This window comes from Arctopsyche grandis, chromosome 9 (assembly GCF_051622035.1).
Source record: "Arctopsyche grandis isolate Sample6627 chromosome 9, ASM5162203v2, whole genome shotgun sequence".
Lineage (NCBI taxonomy): Eukaryota > Metazoa > Arthropoda > Insecta > Trichoptera > Hydropsychidae > Arctopsyche > Arctopsyche grandis.
The window spans coordinates 27,082,609-27,106,602 of NC_135363.1; the positions used below are offsets into that span (position 1 = coordinate 27,082,609).

At 33.8% G+C, this 23,994-nt stretch overlaps 1 protein-coding gene and 1 long non-coding RNA gene across 2 annotated transcripts in view; one reads left to right on the forward strand and one right to left on the reverse strand.

Moving 5' to 3' along the window:
- Positions 1 to 23,994, reverse strand: part of LOC143916668 (uncharacterized) — a 265,871-nt gene that overhangs the window by 124,609 nt on the left and 117,268 nt on the right. The gene's annotated exons all lie outside the window — the stretch shown is intronic.
- LOC143916654 (semaphorin 5c-like) overlaps positions 1 to 23,994 on the forward strand; it is a 188,783-nt gene that overhangs the window by 101,891 nt on the left and 62,898 nt on the right. The window contains exon 4 of the mRNA XM_077437850.1: positions 2,955 to 3,070. Within this exon, the coding sequence (XP_077293976.1) occupies positions 2,968 to 3,070 (103 nt within the window). The 5' untranslated portion in view covers positions 2,955 to 2,967. The remainder of the gene's footprint in view (positions 1 to 2,954; positions 3,071 to 23,994) is intronic.

The following is a 23,994-nucleotide window of genomic DNA, read 5'->3' on the forward strand; positions in this document are numbered from 1 at the left end:
TAACTCTTTCATTGAATATTTACGATAGAAAAACTCATTTCCAAAACATCAGAGATTGAAGGATGAAGGCCAAACTAATCCCAAATATGCATATCGTCCACCACACACACTGGATACCGGATTACAAAGCACACACGATATTTTCTCAACTTGAATACAAAACCGTCTAAAATTTTATTCTACTCCAGTTCCCATCTGTTCACCTCTCGTGATCGATGCTTCTGGAAACGTTTGTCGCGCGTGACATCGCAGACAGTTATAATTATCATCATCTATCTCCACGCCTATCTTCGATCAATCACACGAGACACATCTCTCTGGAGTGTGTATCTACGATGGTTGCATATTATAAAATTTTCGTGTGCTCGGAAGCTGGAGATAGATAGATAGTAGTCGAGAGATAAGTGCGCGGTGGCCAAGAGTGGTCTGTAAATATGTGTGGTTTGAAAATTAATTTCTTCGTTTGGTGGTGTGGGTAACGGCATCTTTGTAAACCGGTAATTTTCCCAATCAGAAGTGAAAAAGTAAATAAATGGAAATTAAACACCGGGGTCGTTATCGTCGACTCTAGTGCTATCCACTATCGATTACATGCTGCCAGTCTCGAGATTGAGTGTTTCAAACCAAACATCAAATATTTATCGATCAATAAATACAAATTGGGTAGTTATGTATGAGGTAGGTATTGAGTCCTTTTCCTTTTTGGTTGTCGCTTTTTGTTTTTATAACAGTTTTAGGTTCAATGTACTGGTCGTTTGATGATCCATATAGAATTTTTGGTTTGATTGTATGGTAAAACATGATATAAAAGACTAAAGGGGTGTCCATTAAAATGCGATATATGTATAATCGGCCAGCACGCGTCAAAACTGCTCCAACTGTCCAATCATTCGTATATTTTTTACTCGAAAAGAAGTCAATCTGGAAAATATTTCGTTATATTGAGGTTTTACTGTATATAAGAAAGGATTGATACAAGTTCAAGTGGTTCAAATCCATAGCGCTGCTGTTGATGATGAAGTATGATTATATAGCTGTCAAATTGGCAATGGTATGGTAGATTAAGTCCGCTGATATATCAATTGAATTGAGGTTCTTTTCGAAGACTCTCGATCTCTTCGACAATCATCGAATACCATAATGTATGCAATGTTAACAATTGGTTCTGCTTATCTCTCATCGCTACAATATTGATCAGACTCATTATAAAATAACATACTAATATAAACTTTGGTGTATATAATATATTATGTATGTATGAATTTTTGAAATATATTATATGTACGTCGTTTTCGTTCAGCAGTTTTTCATATTTATACAAATCTCTTTCGATTTTGACCTGTTTTTGAGTTGAAGTATTTCCTTTCATTTACAAATGTCAAATAAATCCCAAATGAAAAATGTACATGTGTAACATCCACCAAATGCAGGTCGACTTATCGAGCATTAATCACTTTGTAAGTTAATTTGCAATTTTGCTGCTGCTGCTGCTGCTACCAGTGCGACTCGACGAATTGGTCTTAAAATTTCGCTTCATGTTTATTACAAATGTAAAACGATTTTCAACCTTGTAATTAGCGGCGTGGGGTAATTATTACCCTTCTTGTATGTGTTTTTTTTTTTGCTTTATTTCGTGGTTCGTGATGGACACTTCGCGTGCTAGTTACCCGTTGCTGAAGTGCACTAAATACGAAGCACTTCACGCATCGATAAAATTGGTATGGTGATATAAATGTTATTTTATTCCGAAATTACGGTTCGTTGTTTTTATTGTTATTATTTAACAGTTAAAAGCTATTAAAAGCCAATCACGAAGTCGTGACCTCAAGGTTGGTAATAGTCAGTATATATGTATGTATATAACTTTCGGCCCAGTGAATTCTTCCAACTTTCAACGATTTCTAGGATATGTGCTTGGATGAATAACCTACATATATGGTTTCTGTTGCACCAAGTGTGTATAGATATGTACATACATATAATATGTTACAGTTGTAATATATTTTGACAAGTTGGAATACGTTCCATCTAACCTGGTCTCAACTACCGTTATATTTGTATATTTTCAGTTGTAATATATTCATATGGCGAATTACATTCCAACTGTTCGAAATCTATTACAACTGAAAATACAGTTCAATTATAAATTGGTACCAGGTTATATGGAGAGGTTAGGTTTTCGTAAAAACGTCATTCTAATAGTGAATTAAGTTGGAAAGTCACAATTTTTTTTTATCACATTCTGAGAGCTATCATAATACGGTACTCATTACATTTATTCTTAATATCGAGCTAATATTAACGCATTATTGAATTTTAAAGCATTAGTAAAAACATCACAGCTGTCAAAACTCAACTTTTATATTACAACTAGCGCACATTGTTGGAAAGTTTATTTGTACGTTGTGCTTCTGTGTACGCCTTCTGTCTCTTCGTGCAGGTTGTGTTAATCTTCGGTAGTTGTGTTAATTTTTATCACCGAGAGGTTGCCGGGTTCGATCCCGTGGTTCGACCCCGATTAAAAAGAATTTATTCCGGGTTTAAAATCTGTAGTGCTGTTAGTTAGACTTGGATATTTGTGACGATCGAAGTCGATCGTTTCCAATCAGAGTTTACCAATTTATCTGGTTTCATTATTGAAACGGTTCCTTCATCAAATTGGCAAAAACCATCCTATCCACTATGTCATCACTATTTGAATATGATTTCACACATTTATAATCTTTAAATTTATTTTAATACCATAGATGTCGATTAGTAGAAACCCGCAATGACATCATGTGGAATAATAATAAATAAATAAATAAAATGTAATTAACGCACAATTGCGACACGTGTTGATTCTATGCACATTGTGTTGTGTCAGTCTACCTTTTCCTAAACTGCATTGACCAAATGTGCAATTATTGATTTCTACGTCTACTTATGTGTATTGCATTTTTTTATTTTTTCAGGAAATATTCGGAGATGAAGCCAAGAAGATTCCCGATATTCGTCACCCTGTGCATCATCCTATCCCAAACATCCTGCGAAGATGTCGAAAAGGACGCCAGATACATTTCACACGAAGGTACGTTCTAAATTAGCTCCTGCGGCATTTCCACCTGAACGACACCGTTTCAGGTCACCTGTTATCATCACACAATATCGCGTAATTGTATCCGTTTCGAAATATTATAATGCTACATCGGTGAATATTGGTGTGAACGCCCCGTTAGTTTCCAGAATCATCAGTGGACACATCTCGATAATGTCTCGTGTGCATGCATGCGTACGAACGATTTGCAAATTGAGGCCGTCGAGTGGATAATTCGATTTGTATTCAACGAGCATGGCTCAGTAATAGTTTCCTAGGTCTTGAGAGATAGGAGAACAGGGTCTCAGCACCCATAACTATCCCACCTCACGTACTGACGGTGGGATAATTCGCTTGCAATTTTGAGTGAATTTAATTTCGCTCTTGCACTTGAACGTGATGCACTTCCGTCGCCACGGATTTGCTATCCCTATTAAGTTGGCTATTGGTGTTGACAGGTCTGGAAACAGATCTCTTCCCATTTTTCTGTCGTAGCGGTTTCTCAGAGACCAGCAACTTATCTCCCAACTTCGAGTGATCTTGATTTTATACATATATACTATGTAGTATATTGTATGTCACAGTTGAAGTGCACTTTCAATTGCAATATAAATATATGTATATTCCAACTGGAGCTTTTGGTCATTCTTATTCGTATACAATTCAACTGGTAAATTATATCTCTACAAGCGCAAATATATTTTCAGCAATATGTGCCAGTTAATATAACAGTTTAGTTTTAACAGCTCTGATGTTTTTACGAATGCTTTAGAATTCAATAATGCGTTAATATTTTCTAGGTATTACACGAATAAAGGTAATAACTAATGAGTATCGTATTACGATGTGTTCAAAACAAAAATGTGACTTTCCAACTCAATTTAATAGTCGGTACCAACCTGGTATCAACTTATAGTCTAACCTGATACCAACTTATAGTTGAACTGTATTTTCAGTTGTAATATATTTCGACCAGTTGGAATGTAATTAGCTATATAAATCAACTTACGTGGGTTTGACGGAATATATTCCAAGTAGTCAAAATATATTACAACTGAAAATACACTTTAAATATAACGGTAGTTGGTATCAGGTTAGATGGAATATATTACAAGTAGTCAAAATATATTACAACTGGAAGATACTCTTCAACTATAACATACATACATATATAAGGTACATAACTTTAGATTTTTGCAATATGATTTGTCTCTCAATATATCTTTCATAGGATCTATCTGATTTAAGGACCTGTCTGCGGACAAATGTCCAATGGTTACATTTATACACTTCTTCTATGAGTTATAATAAGAAAACTTAACCCAATCTAATCATTGTATGGTTGAAGTTCAAAGAAGAACTGAAAATTTATGCAATTACTACTGGTTACTACTTCGCATCTGGTTCAAAGTTTTAAGGTCTGGGCTAGGTGTTGGCAGCCAGATTGACCATTGATAATGTACTGCTTACAGACATTGGTCAACACGCTTTTGTGTATAATAACCCACGAGTGTAGGGTATATAGGTGTTGAAATTACATAGTGAACGTCACGTCTCGTGGCATTATCTGCCTGCATTCATCTATTGGAGGCGAGATAAGACCGTGGTCCAAGTAGGTTATACAGCGCTAATCACGCTCTAATACCTCTAGGTAGGTTGTGTCTACCTAGGTACATGTTACCTTTGGCTTTTAACGACCGCTATCGTCGATTGTTATCACGCATGACGATTTTTGTCTATGTATGTATTTTCGGTGTCGAGACCTTTTGACATTATTTTCAGTGAATTGATTTCATATACATATGTATCTCGCTTTGAGTTTTTTTGTATGCTCATTTTCTGCACAAATCAGCTGCACACGTATATTATTTTATTTTGTTACGAAAATTTACAGTTTTATTAATTACAAAATTGATAACAAAAAATAATTATTAGAAGAAAAACCATTTTAAAAATTATCACATATAATATGCAAAATATGTAATGCATAATAGGAATTATAAATTTTATACCCTAATATTTTAAAAATATTTTTACCTCATCCGGAAGTGGTACTTTTACTGTAGAAGATCGAGCTTTTTTACGTTTTTCTAGGAAACCTTTCGGCGTATTGAATTGAGATTTCATATCTAGTTTTTATTTACTATTTATAAAAGTTTAAAGAGGGCGATAAGTCAAATTCATCTCCAATATCGGACAAATCCTAGACGAATACACCTGACAGATTCAAACCACTTGTGATTGTGAATGCATTCATAATTTCATCACATAAGCACACACGTAACAGTAAGCGTGTGCTTAACATAAAATTTAGTCACTTATATAATCATCACTCATGGTGGCTTGAATCCGTCACCGCTAGGAACAGGTCTGTCTTTGCTGTCAATGTCATTAATTACATATATAAGTTTTACATTAAATTTGATATAAGAACACTTTATAGAACCGTAGAGAATATATAACACTACTTTAATATTTACTCAGTATACATACAAAAGCACTGATACACTATTCAATGTCATATTTATTTATTTATTACAAGCAACATCATAGATTCGTTTCACCGTACAGCATCACGATCGAACTTTCTTCGGCTATAGAAGCAACTCGCATAGATACATACCTACTTTATCTGAAACTCGACACAGATGAAGTTTGAAGACTCTATACACCGGTGATTTATGTCCGATACGAGTCGACCTGAACGCACAGCACACATACTATAACGACTTTCTAATATGTTATAATTTGCATTGGCTTTTTAAACCGTACTTACCTGTGGAAACTCACCCGTAGACCGCCTGCGACCAAGATGCGATCTATTCAATCGAACGAAGCGTATCTTACGCCTCGAGATAATCGCAAAACGTTTTACCGCTTTAGAGATTCCTTCAAATTATGCTTTATATGTATACATGCAGCTTCCACTTCTTCCTTCTTATCATGTCTGATTTCTATATGATCTCACGCTTAATTGTGTGTAATGCTTCCCGTCTAAGCTTTCCGTGAAGCGTTGATGATTTCCTTCGCTTTTTGCGCTCGAAGTAATGTTGAAAGTCATCGATTAGCAAGCATAATGCAATCAATAACTGATTTTGATCTTTGATAGACCAACAATAGGCCAGCTTTTGACAATCGTGCTGTAAAGCGTTGACGTTATCAACTGTCGAATTTTTTGTATATTGTTGTATAGGTTAGTTACACTTCAAAAAGTTATTTAAAAGTTTTATCATATTATTATTTGATTAATTTAGATATCGCTTTTGATCTAATTCGAAGTGATAAATAAACTTGTTTTATGAATATGTTTATTTCTAAACGATCTGTCGTAATTGCGGGCAATTTTCCGTCTGTGCTTTTTTTCTATCGGAAATAATGATATAAATATTTAATCCTACTTATTATTAAAAAGGTAATATGTATTTTTAACGTCTATATTCATGTTTTTTTTATTCAAATATTAATTGGATAATGCGATTAAATTTTATTATGAATTAATATTTATTATCTACTAATATTTATTATTTACATACCTTATTATTTTGACTCGAAGTACCAACTTGTTTGGATTATTAGTTCTAGTACTATGTGGTACAAACAATGCAGATATTTGTAGAGAAACATGTATGTACATACCTATGTATATATAGGAGGGTTGACAGCTATGATGTTAAGTCTCTAAGTAACCTGTGGGACAGATGAATTTGTGTAGACAGATCTGCCAACAGGTTTGCCAACAAATTTCTTTGTGTTTGAGCTACCTACGTTTCTTGAAAGTGTTACTATTAGGCAAAATTGTTTTTTGATATTATATTATAGAACGTTTGAGAACAATCTAAAAGCCAAAACTATAATTATGAAAGCGAACGAAACTGTTATGCATGCGATTGTAATAAATGTAAATTTTGATCGAATGCAATGATAATAATGTATGTACATGTCATGTTTTATTTATTCGAATGCATTGTTCTCAAATGATTTGTAAAGATTAATATTGGAAAAAATGCATAGTATACGTACATATGTATGTACTGTACATATTTAAATATTGCTGATCTGACTGTGTATGAGATATTTTTAAAACAAACTCGTTATCATGTCATGTTAATCCCGTCTCCATCCTGCAGGATCGATCAAATTACATAGGCAAGCACATAAATATCGTTAAGTGTACGTTTAGGCATTTTAAAATATGCAAATTCGAACCGTATCTAAACGCGATAAAGCATCAAATGACACGAATAATCTCGTGCAAAAATTATTGGGTGCGCGTATAATCAGTGTGTTGAAACCGGACGGTCGTTTTCCAGAACGGATCGCTCTGATATAATTTCATCCGATGAAGTGGAACATCATCAGCTCTTTCGTCTCGATTTGCATGATGTGCAAGTTCAACAACCATGGTCGACGCCGAGCTGATGACCGCTACGTCCCCGTACATATCCGTATACACATATGTATGTACATACGTATATTGGTCAGTTTCAATATTTTGTTATGGAAAATTAAACATTATTTTGCGTGACTCGGCTTAGATTACCCATGGAAATCTCAGATGCTGTCGGGCGATCGACTTGATGGATAGATTTGACGTAATTAATGTCAATTTAGCAATACTTCCAGTTTAAACGATTGCCTGTCTTTCAGTGAGATCTGTCTGCGATGATTTTCTCTTTGATAATATGTATGATTGACTGCGTTCAACTCTTTGATATGACTTGTAGTACATACATACATACATATATGTTGTATTTTAGTTGGTCAGTAGGCCTATTAACCCTTTGAATGCTGACCAACTCCGATCGGCATTTTGCCAACAAGTCCATGAGCCTGAAATACGCCGATAGGCGTTGTATTTTGAGTATGTAAAAAATAAACAAGAATACTTCCCGCTAAGCCTTTACAGGTAGCATTGAAAAAAAATGCATTGAACATGGGTCGTGTAATCCGTGTTAATGTTTATAAACTGGACTGGTAAATCTCTAACTGCTGAGTATTTTAAATTGTGGCTTGGCATATAGATTGTGACCATTACATTTTAACATCAATGAAGAAGATGGAACTAGTTTTGGAAAAATACATTCATTAATAGACTTCTTTTGTTTATTTTATATTGTTGCAAGATACATTAGAGAGTCTAAACACACCTTTACAAAACTCGAAATCCTCGGCAGTAGTTATCTAGGGTTTGTTTGGATTAGCTACAATTTTTGTACCTGCTTTCTATTGGATTTCTAAATAATTCTAGTTGGAAATGTTGGCGAAATTTTCAGCGTGGCGGGCTTTCAACAGAAAAGACGTCAGCACTCAACGGGTTAATCCCTTACTGTTTATTAATGTTTGAAACCAGCCAATGACTGATCCAACAAACATAAGACAACTCATAGTACTAAAAGATATTTTAGTTCACGAAGTTTCATCTATTAATAAACGAACTTAATAAAATCAATTACCTTTATACCGGCAGAAACATCGTACAAATCTCACCAGAAGATTTTTGCAACAATTTACCACAATATAAAAAACCATTACTAATGTAATATTTTGATTATGATTACCACACAGTACTTTCTATCCAAGATGACCTGTTGATCCTCGAAGCCAGATACGGTTCGCTAGCGGAGACACCCTGTACATATATTGTCAGTCATCTAATCTACGAGTATATTTCTGCACAACGTGGATATAAACATCAAAGATAAAGTGCGATTTATCTAGCATGCTCTTCCCCCATGGCGCCCACAGTTTCTCGAACGTATTTCACGCTCGGCCTGACCTCTCGCGTCATTAGAAATTATTCACGGCCGAGCATTATTAACCGGTGAAGACATTTCGCCGAGATTTACAATGTATCATTAGTCTGCTTGAGCGAAACTCGTTGTTTTCCGCGATCGGTTCTCCTATTTTCTCCATTTTGACTTTTATGGTGTGTGTGCAATGTATTAAATATCTGTTCAAATGTGTCTATGAAGAGTATTGGCATTGCTAAAAATTGTTTGATATATCGTCGGCATACAAATTAGTTCCATTCACTGTATGAATCATTGCTTTGAGTTAATTATGTTAAAAGATTTTGACTATAAAACAATGCTTGTTGTCGGGAAAATAAACATATAATATAAGTCATTTTTATTATATGTTCAAACCTTATTGTGTACATATAGAGGTCGTTCCACTTATGAAGGCTCACTCCCACTCCACGGAAAAGTGCACACTATAAGATTCCGTACTGATTTTTGCATTTGTGCACCTTTTCTGAGGAGTGGGGGGTGGAACAACATACTTCAATGAAATTAGAGACTCTAGTTCATTCCATAATACTATTAATTAAAAAATAATAATGAAAAGGAGTCGAAGTTGGTTGATTTTTCCTCTTGAAATGTTCCAACTTCACAACTTCGACTCCGACTCCACAGCCCTTTAAAGAATCATGGAAATCAATGAAACTCAGAAAACAGCTTTTGAATGAGAAATCAACACAATGGTGTGATTACTGATTAGATATCTTCTTAGATTTGGCGAAAGATGAATAAGAACTTTAAGAAATACGTAATAAGGAAGCAAGTTTAGAACATAAGAATAATGATTTAAAGTTAGAAACTGTGTAGTTGACTGAATGCAGTCGAAAATTGAGAAGAATATTGGAAATATCTCACTCAATAGTTTCTCGTATGTAATATCAGTGTACATATCAGTGGAATGCCGTAGAAATATCCCTGTTTTTCTCGCACAGATTTATTTACGTGTGCGAGAGAAGGATACAAGGCGAATAGGTGACGTCATACCGAGTCCCCTTGTATCCTGTTCGCGCACAAGTAATTAAAGCTGTGCGATCAAAACAGAGAGATTTTCACGACACCTCACTGATGCACATGTATGTGTATCAGTGGCGTGCATTATAGCTAACAATGATGATATATGTACATAATCTTGGAACAAGAAGAAGAGGGACATTTACATAACTGATCAGATTCGTTTACGTATAACTTTTTACTTCGAGTCGAGAGACAATATTGATTGCTACTTGACGAGGAAGACGAGCTTCAAAGACCGAAAACATTTCACAAAAATCTTTACAACAAACTTTATGAACAAATTACACTGACACAAATGAGCAGGAGGTATAAGTTCAGCTCATTAGTTTCGTCGTTTACCGTAATTTTTGACCACACCTCATACAAGCAAAGGGTAAAATCCCGGTGCGAGTTCGACCGCAAAAGGTTAACGAAACTGCAAAATCCATCATCGTCCACCGGCGAGATGAAGTTGCGAGCACCGCAGCAATATCCCCAAGACCCAGAGGTACCCATCAGAAGCTGCAGAAGTTAAATTCGTTCTGAACAAGGGGGTCACAAATAACCCGTGTCTAATGAAACGTTAATAGGTTCAGAACCACCTCCCCCCCCCCCCCATCTCGATACTGAGAGAACGTGCTAAAGTTGCCTTCCCATCGTGTTATTTCTACCCACTTTATTCGGATTCGCTCTGCTGAAATCTGCTCTGCTCGATGGTACATACACACATACATATGTACTGCGAGTCTCGGTACAGGCAATGTAAATAAACTCGAAGCGGATTATAAACCATTCGTATGCAAAACTACGGTTTGTTTTATATTTCGCCTCTTCGGTGTTCAACTGAGCAAATATGCTATTGTGAGAGCATGCTTTCTCTTGGGCTTTATGTGTTCGTTTAAGTCGTAAGTTTGTTTTCGTGTAGTCGATGCGTTTCACCCTCGACTTAAATGAAGTGCTTTATTTTTTATAATACATATAACTCACTGGAGGTGAATCGAGAGTTTTGAAAGACGTATATGGAAACTTACATAAGTACCCACAAGTTTTTGGATTTGCTGGGTTAAACATTAACGTGAGCATTTATTTTTTTCTTAAAAACGGGACATCTACCAATTTTTAATTATGTATGTACATGTGTTCAAGAAAACGCATATTTTTTCATAGTTTTTATTTATCAATGAAAAGAACAGGAATGATCACGTGAAAATAAATAATTTATGTGGTATTATATTTTTCGGAGGAACAAATTTGCTTAAGTATGTTAAGTATGAGGTGTTGATTTTATGTAAATAATAATGAAATTCTCGGTAGGATTTCTTAAAATTTACTTTGGTAATTGGCATTTCTTAATAAGAAATAAGATAAAGACTTCGGGGGAAATTTACAACCAAGATATATTTTGTGGGCCTTGCATTCTAACTGGAGAGTTGGAAATGTGGTGGTACTAGTAAAAATCGACCAAAAAACGCACTAGCTTCAATTGCAATTTGCAATCCTTCAATATTTACATACATACTTCTAAAAATTCTAGCTACACTTCCGGTGACAACAGCCACACTACGATGACTAAAAACATATTTAAGAAATACGATGTCGGAAAATCGACTAAATGGACTTGCTTTATTAGATATTCATAGGGATATAAATTTTAGTGCAGAAAAAATATTAGATAAATACGCGAATTCAATTTAAAGTATTCATTATTTTTATTTTATTTGAATTTTCTTCATACCATATTTTTATTACGTATTTACTTTATTTTTATATGTTGTGATTTTATATTAATTAAATATAAATTATCTTGCCTTTTTTCCTGTCAAAACTCCCCCCTTGACAAAATCCTGGCTACGCCACTGGGGTAGGCTACCTTAAGATGGGACGGTCCCGTTTAAAACGGGACGTATGGTCACGTTAGTTATACTAGGTGCTAGAATTGATGTGCTTAAACTATAACGAAATTAAGATTCGGTGATATATAGACGTTTAATATATTTTCTAAAATATTAAATTGCATTATTATAAAATACAAAAAATATACTAATATTTTCGATAAAAATAGCTGGCGTTGCTCGCTCGGATAACACTTTGAAAAGAGCCCTTTAAATGACTCAAACTGTTCCAGAATCTATCTACAGTTTATAGAGCTATTGAATAGTGTATCAAATTTACTGTCTTACTGCTAAGTTAAGAAGTGTGGATTTATATAACAGACAATCAAACATTTTTGTCCAGACATGTGTAAAAGCGCATACATACGCCGCAGACAAATCAGCTAAAAGTTAACATAAATTTAGAAATTAAACAATATTGGTTCGGTGATTATTTCGCACAAAGTGATCTTGCATACATCACTCAAATCTCAATCACGGAACATCTGGCACTCGATAATTCCATCCATCGATAGTTACGCACGCTAACTATCATACTAACGAGAACTTGACCGCCCTAAATCCCGGATTTTCGTGGCGACGATTGTCGTATGTGCGAAATAATCCGTTTACCGTATATTCAAATCGAGGAAAATTCAGGTTAGATTTGTGAGGTATAACTCTAGCTCAACGGTGCAACGATTCGTAACGCGTTTAGCCACATAAATCCGATTCACACTACCGTGATTTATGCAATATTCAGTATATAAAATTAATTATGTCCAAATATTGATTATACTGATAGTTAAAACATTTTAATTACTTCCACAGAGAGCCTTTAATAGAAACCACTGCAGAACTGCCACGGTAAATCCAGTAATGAACTGGTCCTCTTAACCAGAGTATGTACATACATACCCAATGTCGGTGGTGGTGGCAGTGTCCGTGCATTACATAGGAGAGTGGGATTTTTTCCTATGTCCGTTCTGTTGCTCGTTATAAGCGCAATTTAACGATATCGCGCGCTCCATTACGCGCATAGCGAGTGGTTTTCGAGCGAAACCAGTTAACTGACGAGGGTTTCGCGCAACACATGATTGATTTTCTGATTGACTTTTTGATTTATGCTAATTCTCGACTCACAGCGTTGATGTATGGCCGATGGACCGTGCTTACGTACTTACTTGCATATGCCAGAAGATTTGACGTGTGCGAAAGTGGCGTGTCGTTAACCCTTTGACGCGGCCGGAGTATGCAAAATGTTAACGTATCAATCGCCTAAATTCCTGCGCTACGTGCCGTAGTTATTTTGCTCGATTGGATATTTTACTTCTGACTCAATACATTCATGAAAGTGATTTTCAAGATTTTTCAACTCACACCGAACCAGGTGTAGATATTTATGTTTACGCAACGATCATGGAACCATTATGTAGATTTAGACAGTTCGGTTGTATGTTGTTGAAATTTAAATTGTCTCTTCTTCATATACATATGTATGTATATAGAATAGAGCAATGCGTGCAATTTTGAATTTCAGGAAACCTAAGAATATTAGAAGTATTTTAGATGAATTGAAATGGTTCGATATTAAGAATAGTCTTAAATTAAGCACTTTAAAATTTGTATATAAGCTAGATAAGAATTTATTACCCAAATATTTTAATAATCGTATAGTTAGGAATAGAGATATACACAATTATTAAACTAGAAATAGGAATAATTTAATTATAGGTAGAGTTATGAAAGCAAAAACTACAGGAGGTGTTTTCCACAGAGGTGTTCAAATATTCAATGCCCTTCCTGAGAGCATTACATAGATGTGCTAGTAACAATGGTGCTTTCCTGATGGGTGTTAATGGATATCTCTGTGGAAGATGACTTAATTATATTTATATATGTTAGTTTTATAAAATGCTATGTTTGGAATTATATTATATTATTTTAGGGTTACTAATCACTTACTAGCTAATTTTGTTAACTCTTATTTTATTATGTAGGCCATTGTGGCGCATTAGTTTCTTCCTGTAATGCCACAATGGTCCAAAACGTTAAATAAATAAATAAATTATAGCTGTTAGTTTTAGTAATTTAATAATAAATAAATATATACATGTAGTATAATAAAATATTCACCGTGAAATGAATATTATGAAGGATTCATATATATATCCATAAATATATAAAATAAGGAAGCATCTAAAACTGTGTCCTGAGAAAATTAAAATATTTAAATTCTAAATACTTACATTCAGACTTTGGCTTAGTTCCTAAAACATTCTTTGAATCACTACTGATTTATAACCCAGCCGATTGATCACTGAAGAATCCTGGGAATCGAAGATTCGTATTGCCTTTTGTGATCACGACTTTCGACGATGACATCACGGGTTGAAGGTGATCATCATAGCCAGAAGGCGAGTCTTCTTTCTAAAGTTTCCGTCTTTTGACTTTTTGACGTTTCATTTTATTTATTGTCAATGTTAACGAACAGACCCGACCTGTCTCGAGCACATCCCTTCTCGGTCGACGTGTTAAGTATACCTTTTGGCCGATGGGTAACCCACATCGTCTCGTCCGGCACGTCCATCAAATTTTGAAATATGGAAAAAATTGAATCGTAAGACATTTGTAAACTTCCTTTGCGTTCGAGTGAATGTCGGTATGAAAAAAATTCATACAAATTTCGACATTTCGACATTTTTTCGATCAAAATCGCCCGCTGTCAGGCGATGAGCAATTGAAATATCGCCCGCATACAAAGTGTTAAGTTGTGTTGCGATACTAACTTTAATATGCTAGAATCGGAAGTGCAATTTGTATACTTTTAATTAATAATTACGTAAAATCGAAAGAAACGGATGGACGTGCTAACTAGACGACTTTGATAGAACGTTTCAAAACGAAAACTTAGTGTTTCTTAACGTTAACGTTTTACCATTGGTTGCAGAAAATCTTGGTCTTCGACGCGCTTACCTGTCTTTAGCTGCCGTTCGTTCGCTTTAAATACTTTTTTATTAAAAATGAATTTAGATTTTTTAACGAAATTATTTGAATTTTGCCGACGAATATAAATATGTTTTTTAAATACGAGACATATTTTAAAATTTTTGAATTTTTACCAAGGCTATACAACCGGTTCAAAATTTACCGACTCCAACTTGAACGATTTTAGTAAAATCGACTTGATTGATATTTAAAATATAAACAATTAAAGGAATTGAAAAATACTAAAAATAGAAATAGGTATAAATAATATAGTGTGTGTTTATGAATTTCATACACAAACAAATCTTGAAAATGAAATAAAAGTATGAGACGGAGGAAATAATCGGTTATTATAAACGAAAAACGCATCAAAATACGTACAATTTTATTTATAATATAATTTAAATACATGATTTTTTATAAAGAAATGATTAAATTTCAATTTATTTTATAAAATTGGAAACTTTAGTTAACAAATACCGTGATAATAAAAATAATAAAAAAATTCTTCGCTTGAAATGCTCCGACTCGACAGCCCTGATTTTTACTATAAATAGATTCCATCTCTAAATAAATAAATTAATCTCTAAATGAATCTTTATTTTTTTTGCATTAAAAATATACCCAAAATTAAATGTTGAAATTTTAAAGAATTAGACAGGCAATTCTTCATCTTTTTAAGTTAACGATCCACTTTTTTACGTTTTATATATTTTTTGTTTGTTTTAAATGCCATGAAAAAGCAAAATAAATACACCATCCTTCAAACCTTTTTAAACCTTTCCAAATATTAGCGATGGACACTCGAATACATCCCCTAAGGTTACGGAAAAACGGAAAATTTATTACGACATACAAATTATTCTACAAATTACACACAAAAATTTATGTTTCGACTGAAGCAAATCCACACACTTGCATACATACACCTACATTACATACCTTCCATACAAATTTACACCTGGAACCGGTCCTCGTCGGAGTCATTGTGCAGATTTTCCACACGTGTACCACGTATTTTAACCAGACTTAAAACCTATTTACCGTCATGGTACGCGGGCAATGCGCCATAAACCGACGTAAATCGAGAAAAATTGAAAACGGCTCAAAGAACGAGTGAACTTGAATAGGCCGGTACTTGTAACACTCTTCATATGACAAAACGTGTGAAATCGATTCAACACGACGCAACGCCACTGCCATTCGACTGTGACGAGAAACCGATTTACTGTTATATTTAATTTAATCCGAAACAATACCCTCCCATCTTAAGAATCGTAGACTTGTACTATGGCGATTAAAAGTTCTCGAATAAGGGATATAAAAAATGACCGCTTACACGAAAACCATGTGAAACGTATTAGAGGCTAGTAATAAAAAATGGTGATTTGTCATTAATAAAACTAGGTATGTATGTATATATTTATAATTAACGGGTATTCTCAACGTTCTGTACAATGCTTACGCGTGAATTTGAAATTACCCTTGTATCTGCGAACATTTGCGAGGATTTGTTGCGCTTATATTAAATTCTTAGCTAAATTGGGTATTATTAAATCCACAAGATTAATCGCTCCAACAAGGGTCGAGAGAATATCAAAGATGACGGTCGCGAAGAAGAACATCATGTTGAAGTATTGAATAACAGTGCAGATGATAGCTCATACTTTAGACATACTAGCAAAGAGCATTCTAGAATATAAATCTTAAAAGTGAAGCGCTTTGTAGTGCACCAGCTATATTTAAAATAATTTTTCACTCGATTTGAATATCTATCGTTGCAAAATGGCGAAGTTTCAAAACGATCAGAAGAATGTAGAAATTTCCGCTGAATCGTTTGCGAAGTGAAATATAATAAAAAGTGCTTTGTAAATAAGAAGAGGCTAGTAAAATGACAGACAAACACGCAGGCATCGATCCGTGGGGAAATTCCAGCTATGAAGAGCCACAAAATGATTCATATATCGTTGTTGTTTTAGTATTAAAAATGTATTAACTCAAATAGAACATGTTTTTAAAAAATAATACCTTTTCTGGAAACTGTTTGAGCGCCTCTTTCCGTAAACGTATAGATAAAGATTCTATAGTAGACATTCGCATTGTATTGTGAAGATTCTGCTTGTTTTTTTTTTATTGTGGCTCACCTGGTTTCTTCTTTATGTATTTTTTATTTGTTGTATTATATATTTTAAACAATACTGCGGACAGTATTTTCCGGTAGCCGGTATACTGGTTCGAGCTGCCGTTTGCGTGTCTCGCATCCTAAATCAACAGGTCGACAAGCCCGCTGCTTCTGCTGGACCACGGCTGCCAGGTACACACATAAATCGTCTTTTTCGTTTTACAAACTCATCTATAGTCCATTCAATGCAACTTGGCTTACCTGTAAAGCTACGGGCTGGTTCTGCAACGTATGCAATATTCTAGGGAGGCGTTAATGATACGTATTTATATTTCCTTTCCTCTTGTATGAGTCAAAGTTTGTATGCTTGTTGGTTGACTAAAGTTTTGTATTATCAATAATATTAGTTATTGAAGTACTATGTTTAATATAAAGATATACGTGGTTCTGCAATATTTTATTAGTAAGCAATATTTCAACTCAATACATGATGAAATTTGATCGTATTACGTAACAGCTGCACCTTGAACCGTACCGAGGCATTGGAAACGGGACATTTGCCAAGGGCGCAAAAATCTGAAGGGCGCTCGGAGCGTGAAGCAAAGCTTTCGACGAAAAATACAATATGAACAATATATTCATTAAAGGTTTCATTTAAAAGCTTAGACTTAAAAAGACCGTTGGTTAGTGGGTACCCATTCACGCAGTTAATTTTTTTTCACAGTATTTATTTATCATATGGATATTTTGAATGTACTGAGCAAGTAGGATTTACAAGAATCTTGTTCAAATATTAAACAAGCTACTAGTGTTGTGCCCGATTTGTTGTACCGATACAAACCTGTTCGAAATGATGAATGAATGTGTGTGTGTGTCTTCGTGGGTGTGTGTATATGTCACCCGTCGCTCGGCCTGACGTCGCACATGCCTGTCGTCGCTCGGCCTAACGTTACATGATGCTCCACAACCCCCACTTCCCCGATACCACGCTTCCCCGCGTCTGCACGACCACTTGACTCTGATTGGCTGTTTCCACGTTCCGGCACATACCCACATATCGTCAATTTTTATATATATATATATATATATATATATATATATATATATATATATATATATATATATATATATATATATATATATATATATATATATATATATATATATATATATATATTATACGCATATTTATGACAATGCCAGCAACAATAGCCATGGCCGAAAGAAGTTTTAACAAATTAAAAATCATCAAAAATTATTTGAGATCTGTAAATAGTCAAGATCGCATTTCTAATTTAAGCCTGTTGTCAATAGATTAGTGAGTGATTTAAAATTTGACTATATCATTAATGAGTTTTCTAATTTTCTATATCATTAATGAGAAAAATGAAACTATACATGCGTTTTTTTATTTAAATTTTTAGTATGAATAGCTAAATTAGTATCACGAATAAATATAATGTTTTATTATAAATTTGTATTTTGCATTTTTATTGTTTTAATAGTAGTAGTTTTTTTTTTTTTTTTTAAAAAGCTTATTTTTGTATAATAACGAAATTTTAATACAATAAATAATTTTCATATAAATTTATTTCTTCAATTATGTTCTTGCTATTTAGCTATTAAAAAAGGGACATAAAGCTTATTTGATATTTGCTAAGGGCGCCAAAATCATTGGTATGGCTCTGGTTACACCTCCTTGTTCCTGCATGCGTGCTTTGTGTCTCCATGTGTCCTATTTTATTCATGATTAAATGTGCAATAGTCATTATTGTTATTAAAAATTTGAATCCCCTTGCAGTTGCGTCCAATATTACAAATTTGTAAAGAATGATAAATGTTCATTTTAATGCATTAAATAAATAAAACTTTCTCCTTGTGTCCTACTTTCCATCACATGAAAATTCCTTACAAATTAAATTTAAATTTCCATGTATACTTCATACAATATACCTCATCTGAAGGCAGTTTAAAACCTTTTTTTTTCTCGCCGAGTGTATGTTCGCTGTACCTTTTTTAAAAATAATGAACTTACTGTAATTGAAAATCAATTTGATTGAATTTTTATTCGCCCGCACTGAGAGGGTTTTTCAATTAGCATTTTTTTTTTTGCAATCTTGTTGCACGTAATTGCATACAATTTCGAAATCGTATACCGAAAAATTGACGTATCATTCAGACTCGTGAGCTCACCGGCATTAGATCATTATCTCATATTATTTCCAACATCTGGTAACAATTTTGAACCCTTTCGATGCCGCAGCCTCCGAACAGGTTTCGATTTTTTTTATTATTTATACTCTTCGCGAATATGTTTCGCGCTTTCGTTTTACTCAACAGCACAAGGGACTACTTACATACACACATACATACATATATAGCACTAAAAAATAACGCAAAACAAAAGCCATAAGTTATAACCTTTGTGCCTGTAGATTCGTTTTTTGCAACCACTCTTCTTTGAATAGAATGGCTACAGGACAGTCTTTCGAGGAAATTTATTTTTTACTCTCTAAGATCCCGCGTATTGCAGGATAATCTTTGAATTTATATCGGGTTCGGAAAAAACGACCCGTTCACAACGAAACCGATTATACGGAGTGCATATATTATATGTTTGAACATTCATTCTACGGTGGTTACGACGTTAACTCAAAATTAAAGCATTATTATTCAAGAAATGCGACCGGTGAAAAATAAGTATGCGCATTTATATTCGCGAGACATGAGTAGTTTTTTAAACAAGTACACGACGAGCACGTGTCAAATTTTCATTAAAAAATGCATTATACAATATATTTCTGATGGTTTGTGTACATATGTATGTACATACAGGTCTATTAGCTACAGAAGGCGCGTGCACAGTACTCATACAAATGCATTTTTCATATACAGGCTGTTATTTATATATTTTATTTCAACCGATCGTGTAATGTTTTTAAGATCTATGATATAATTTGGGTGGCATATTTATTTAATATTTGAATACGTACCACGAATAAAATGATAAATAGCATTTTTTTAAATTATAAGTAAAACAAACGTACGTATGCAAAAATTAATACGAATTAAAAAATGAGAAAAAAATATAGGATATAAATTATATTAAACAGGAAATAAGTGATTTTAAAAGTGTTCGAATTTTGATAATAATGCAGTCCTTTTCATTATTATATATAGACATTCTTCTTTGTCGGCTAGTATTAAGTCCCGACCGTTACAAAGATAATAAAATAAATTCGCAAAGAAAGCGCTACACTTTGTTGTTTATTTGCTCACTTCAAATTTGTTTACTGTTGGGTGCCTAGACCATCAAAATATTTTTTCATTATTTTGCATAGAATTGTTTGTCGGCTTCAGAATTTTGTAGCCAAGTCAGAACTTGTCATAAATAATAATAAAATAAACTTACAAAAAAAATATTGCGGCGATCTTTGGATAATGCCGCAGTACATTTACACCCAGAAAGTCTACCCGAACCGGAAGTGTTTCTAATCTAAATAAATACATTGTTCATTTTATAATCTTATTTTTGAATTTCAATTTCAAACTTTTCTATTATAAGACTTTACTTTTACTACTCTACTACTAAACGTACTTCTAGTTTTACTAACCTTTTCTGATTTTCTTTAATTCGTTACTTCTTTGCTCGTTTTGGATAGTCTTCTGTTTTTATACAATGTCGTATCATAATTCTTCTACGCCACTTAATTCTCCATCACTTGAAGAATCCATATATTCACTATCAGAATATTCTACTTTTATAATGTCAGTGAAATTGTCCGTTAAAATATCGAGTTTTGGTTCCAGTTCAATAAATTTTTCTTCATGTTTTTTCACATGTCTCCAAACGTCTCTGAATGTATCAATAGTGATTGACTCTGCTTCTTTCCTAAACAGCTCTTCAACGACCTTTAAGTCAAACATGACATTTTTTGAAGCTACTTTACCCTTAATAATGCCCCACAGTAATTCTATAGGGTTTAGTTCTGGGTGGTAGGGTGGTAGGCGTAGTACGTTATGTCCGTGAGCTTCCAAGATTTTATCAAGTACAAACTCTTGATGATTTTGTTTATTGTTTTTTATTATTCCATATAAAACAGGCTTTGTGCATTTTTCTGGATAAGGTATATTAAATTTTCTTAACCAAGCTAGCATGTCAGCTTTTCTGGAATTAGATGTGGGCATAGGTTCTGACATGACATTATGGTACGACGCATTATCAATAACAATTACAGATTGGGGTTGTAAATTTGGAACAAGCTTTTCTTTAATCCATTTTTGGTAATTAATCGCGTTCATATTATTATGATAATCTCCGGTTTTAATTTTATATGGATATATAAGTAACGCATTTGGAATAAATCCTTTTTCAGAACAGGCGTGAACTATTATTAGCATATTACCCTTATAAATCGGTACTCTGCAACCTTTGCTAGTTTCATCGGACCATGATTTTGGCATCGTATGTGAGCTATTTATATAGGATTCATCCGTGTAAACTATATGGCGGCCTTGCAATCTATACTCTTCTAATTTGGAAAGATATATGGATCTCTTCAGTCGAATTACATTTTTTTCAATAAGTGTTTGTTTATTATTTTTCATCTTTCTCCATTTGAAACCTAGCCTACGAACGATAACTCTTAACGAAGAAATTGCACCTTTAAATTTTAAACTGTCTTTCAAAACTTCTAATAACTTTTGTAGCGTCGGAAATGTCTTATGAACTAGATGAAAATCGTAGATAGTTCGCCTGATGACCTCTTGATCAAAACTATCCACTGTAGTTATTTTTGATAACCTTACACGATTTTTGCCCGGTGTCCTTAAAACAACTCGCACAGTCGATGAAGATGTGGATGCTGCTGGATCTGATGACTCTGAAGATATAGGTTGTGTCGTTGATGGCTCCGATATTGAAGGTTGCGATGTTGGCGGTTTATTAGCCACCACAAATTGATTTCGTACTTCACAAACAATTCGCTGAACACTTCTTTTAGAAACACCAGTCGCTTCCGCAGTTGAAGCATATAAATTTTTCATAAAACTATTTCTTTCGTCACTTTCACTATTCACTATACGATGCATGAAATAGTTGAAAACATTATACACAATTTCGCGAGATTGTCCCGTTAGTGTTTTCCCAGATCCAATTTTATTACAAAGCATTTTATTATCATATATCCACTAATTCTAATGAACTATGTAACTCCAATTAACCAATTAGCAAACAATATAAGAACGCGTTACGTCAGTTTGTGGGGGTTGATCGGTGACTGACCAGTGAAACTGGAAAAAATCACCCTGTAGTGCACACTTGATCACTGAGCAAAAATCACCGAGCAATACAAAAAATAATTGTTGTTTCTGTCATGCTCGGAAAGTGGGTGCGTATGAAAGGGACCAACTGATTGTCCTAGAAAACAGATACAAAAAATCTTATTCATATCTTCACGGATACAATATACGTGTTTGTATTGGTACGTGCCAGCTTTCGCTGCGCGAGCTATACATACATATTCACATTTTCCGGAGTGTGTACATGTGATTTCAAATGTTTATTTATTTATTTCGGAAAATTTACAGTTTTAATAAAATATAAATAATAATAAAATATAATTATTCAATTTTTATAATTATAAACTATTTATAAAAATTCTCACATATACATATGTAGATAAGAAAAAAAATTGTGGCTACCATACAATTTGATTGCCTACATAGCACCAATTTTGTAGAAATTTATCTAATGATCACTGTTGATGATTATTTTAGCTACGCGTCATTTGTATAATAAATATGGATACCTTATGTATGGAAATGTCGAATTAGCGATTATATCTACGTGCCTAATGAATCGATGGACTTACGCTCTTTAACGTTTTTGAAATTCAAGCAGTAAATATTCGATTATATTCATTGGACAAAATTAAAATAATCAAAACAAAATGTTGCATATTGATCATTTCACACGTCTCTCAATCAGTTATGCAATATTTTTATTTGTACGCACAGACTTTTCGTATTCGATATGCCACATAAATTATGATCAAGGTTGATTTGAATTGAGACGTTTAACTAATCCGGACGAGTCGTTCTAAATTGCGTATAAACCTTTTCAAAATCGAGACTTAGTGTTATGCAAATTTTTCATTCATACCCTCGACGGATGATTTGCAAAACCCACAGCATCCTCTCGACCATTCGTTTAAAAACCGTTTCTTCGGAAACAATTAAAGTAATTTTCAATGCTGCCGCACGATCAGGTTATACATATTAAATGCAAAAAGAAAAAAAATGTATTGCACAGCGCTTTTTTTTCAACAACCCCATTTTGAACAACATGTGTTCGCTAGAGGCTAGCAATTTCATGACCGAAATAAAACGTACAACGTCAACCCATAAAAGGCAGTAAAGAGTCAAGATAAGAACTCAAATTATATCGAAAGGCCTTCGTAAAACATCATCATAAGTTTTGGCTTAATTTTTTTTTGTGTACTTTATGTCACAATTATAAATATGTATGTATCTATATGAGTATTATGATTATTATATATTATTACACTTTAATTGTCTTTATAAATGTCAATTGGCAGTCTTACTGATTCAACCCAAATAATAGTCTGAAATTCTTGCTACATTATCAAACTGACTTTCTGCTTAGATAGTCTTTATTTATTCGTCTTAACGTCGGGCTAGCCTAACGGCAACTTAAGTCCTATACACACCCGTTCCTATTCATGCACCCTACACACGCTTCATACCATGCAGGTTAGCAAACCACACATTCAGCACTTTCGAAAATTATTCCTATATATGTATATTTTCAAGGATAACTTTCGTTACCCCATTTTCGTAACTATTTTTTGATTCACTCGATTTCAATGAAGCTTTATACAAAAAAAAAGCATTACTGTACTGTAAGCGATTGTCAATCGAAATATTTTTATGATCGAAAATGCACACCCATTCAGTATAAACACAGCTTTATAATATTCTTCGCCTAACACAAAGATCACATATGTAATTGGCTAACCGGTTATAATTGCACACACACAGTGCGATCTTCGAGTTGGACAAAACGCGCGAGAATAAACAGAATTATGCATAATGACCAGTTACAACAGTGACTTCTTCCAC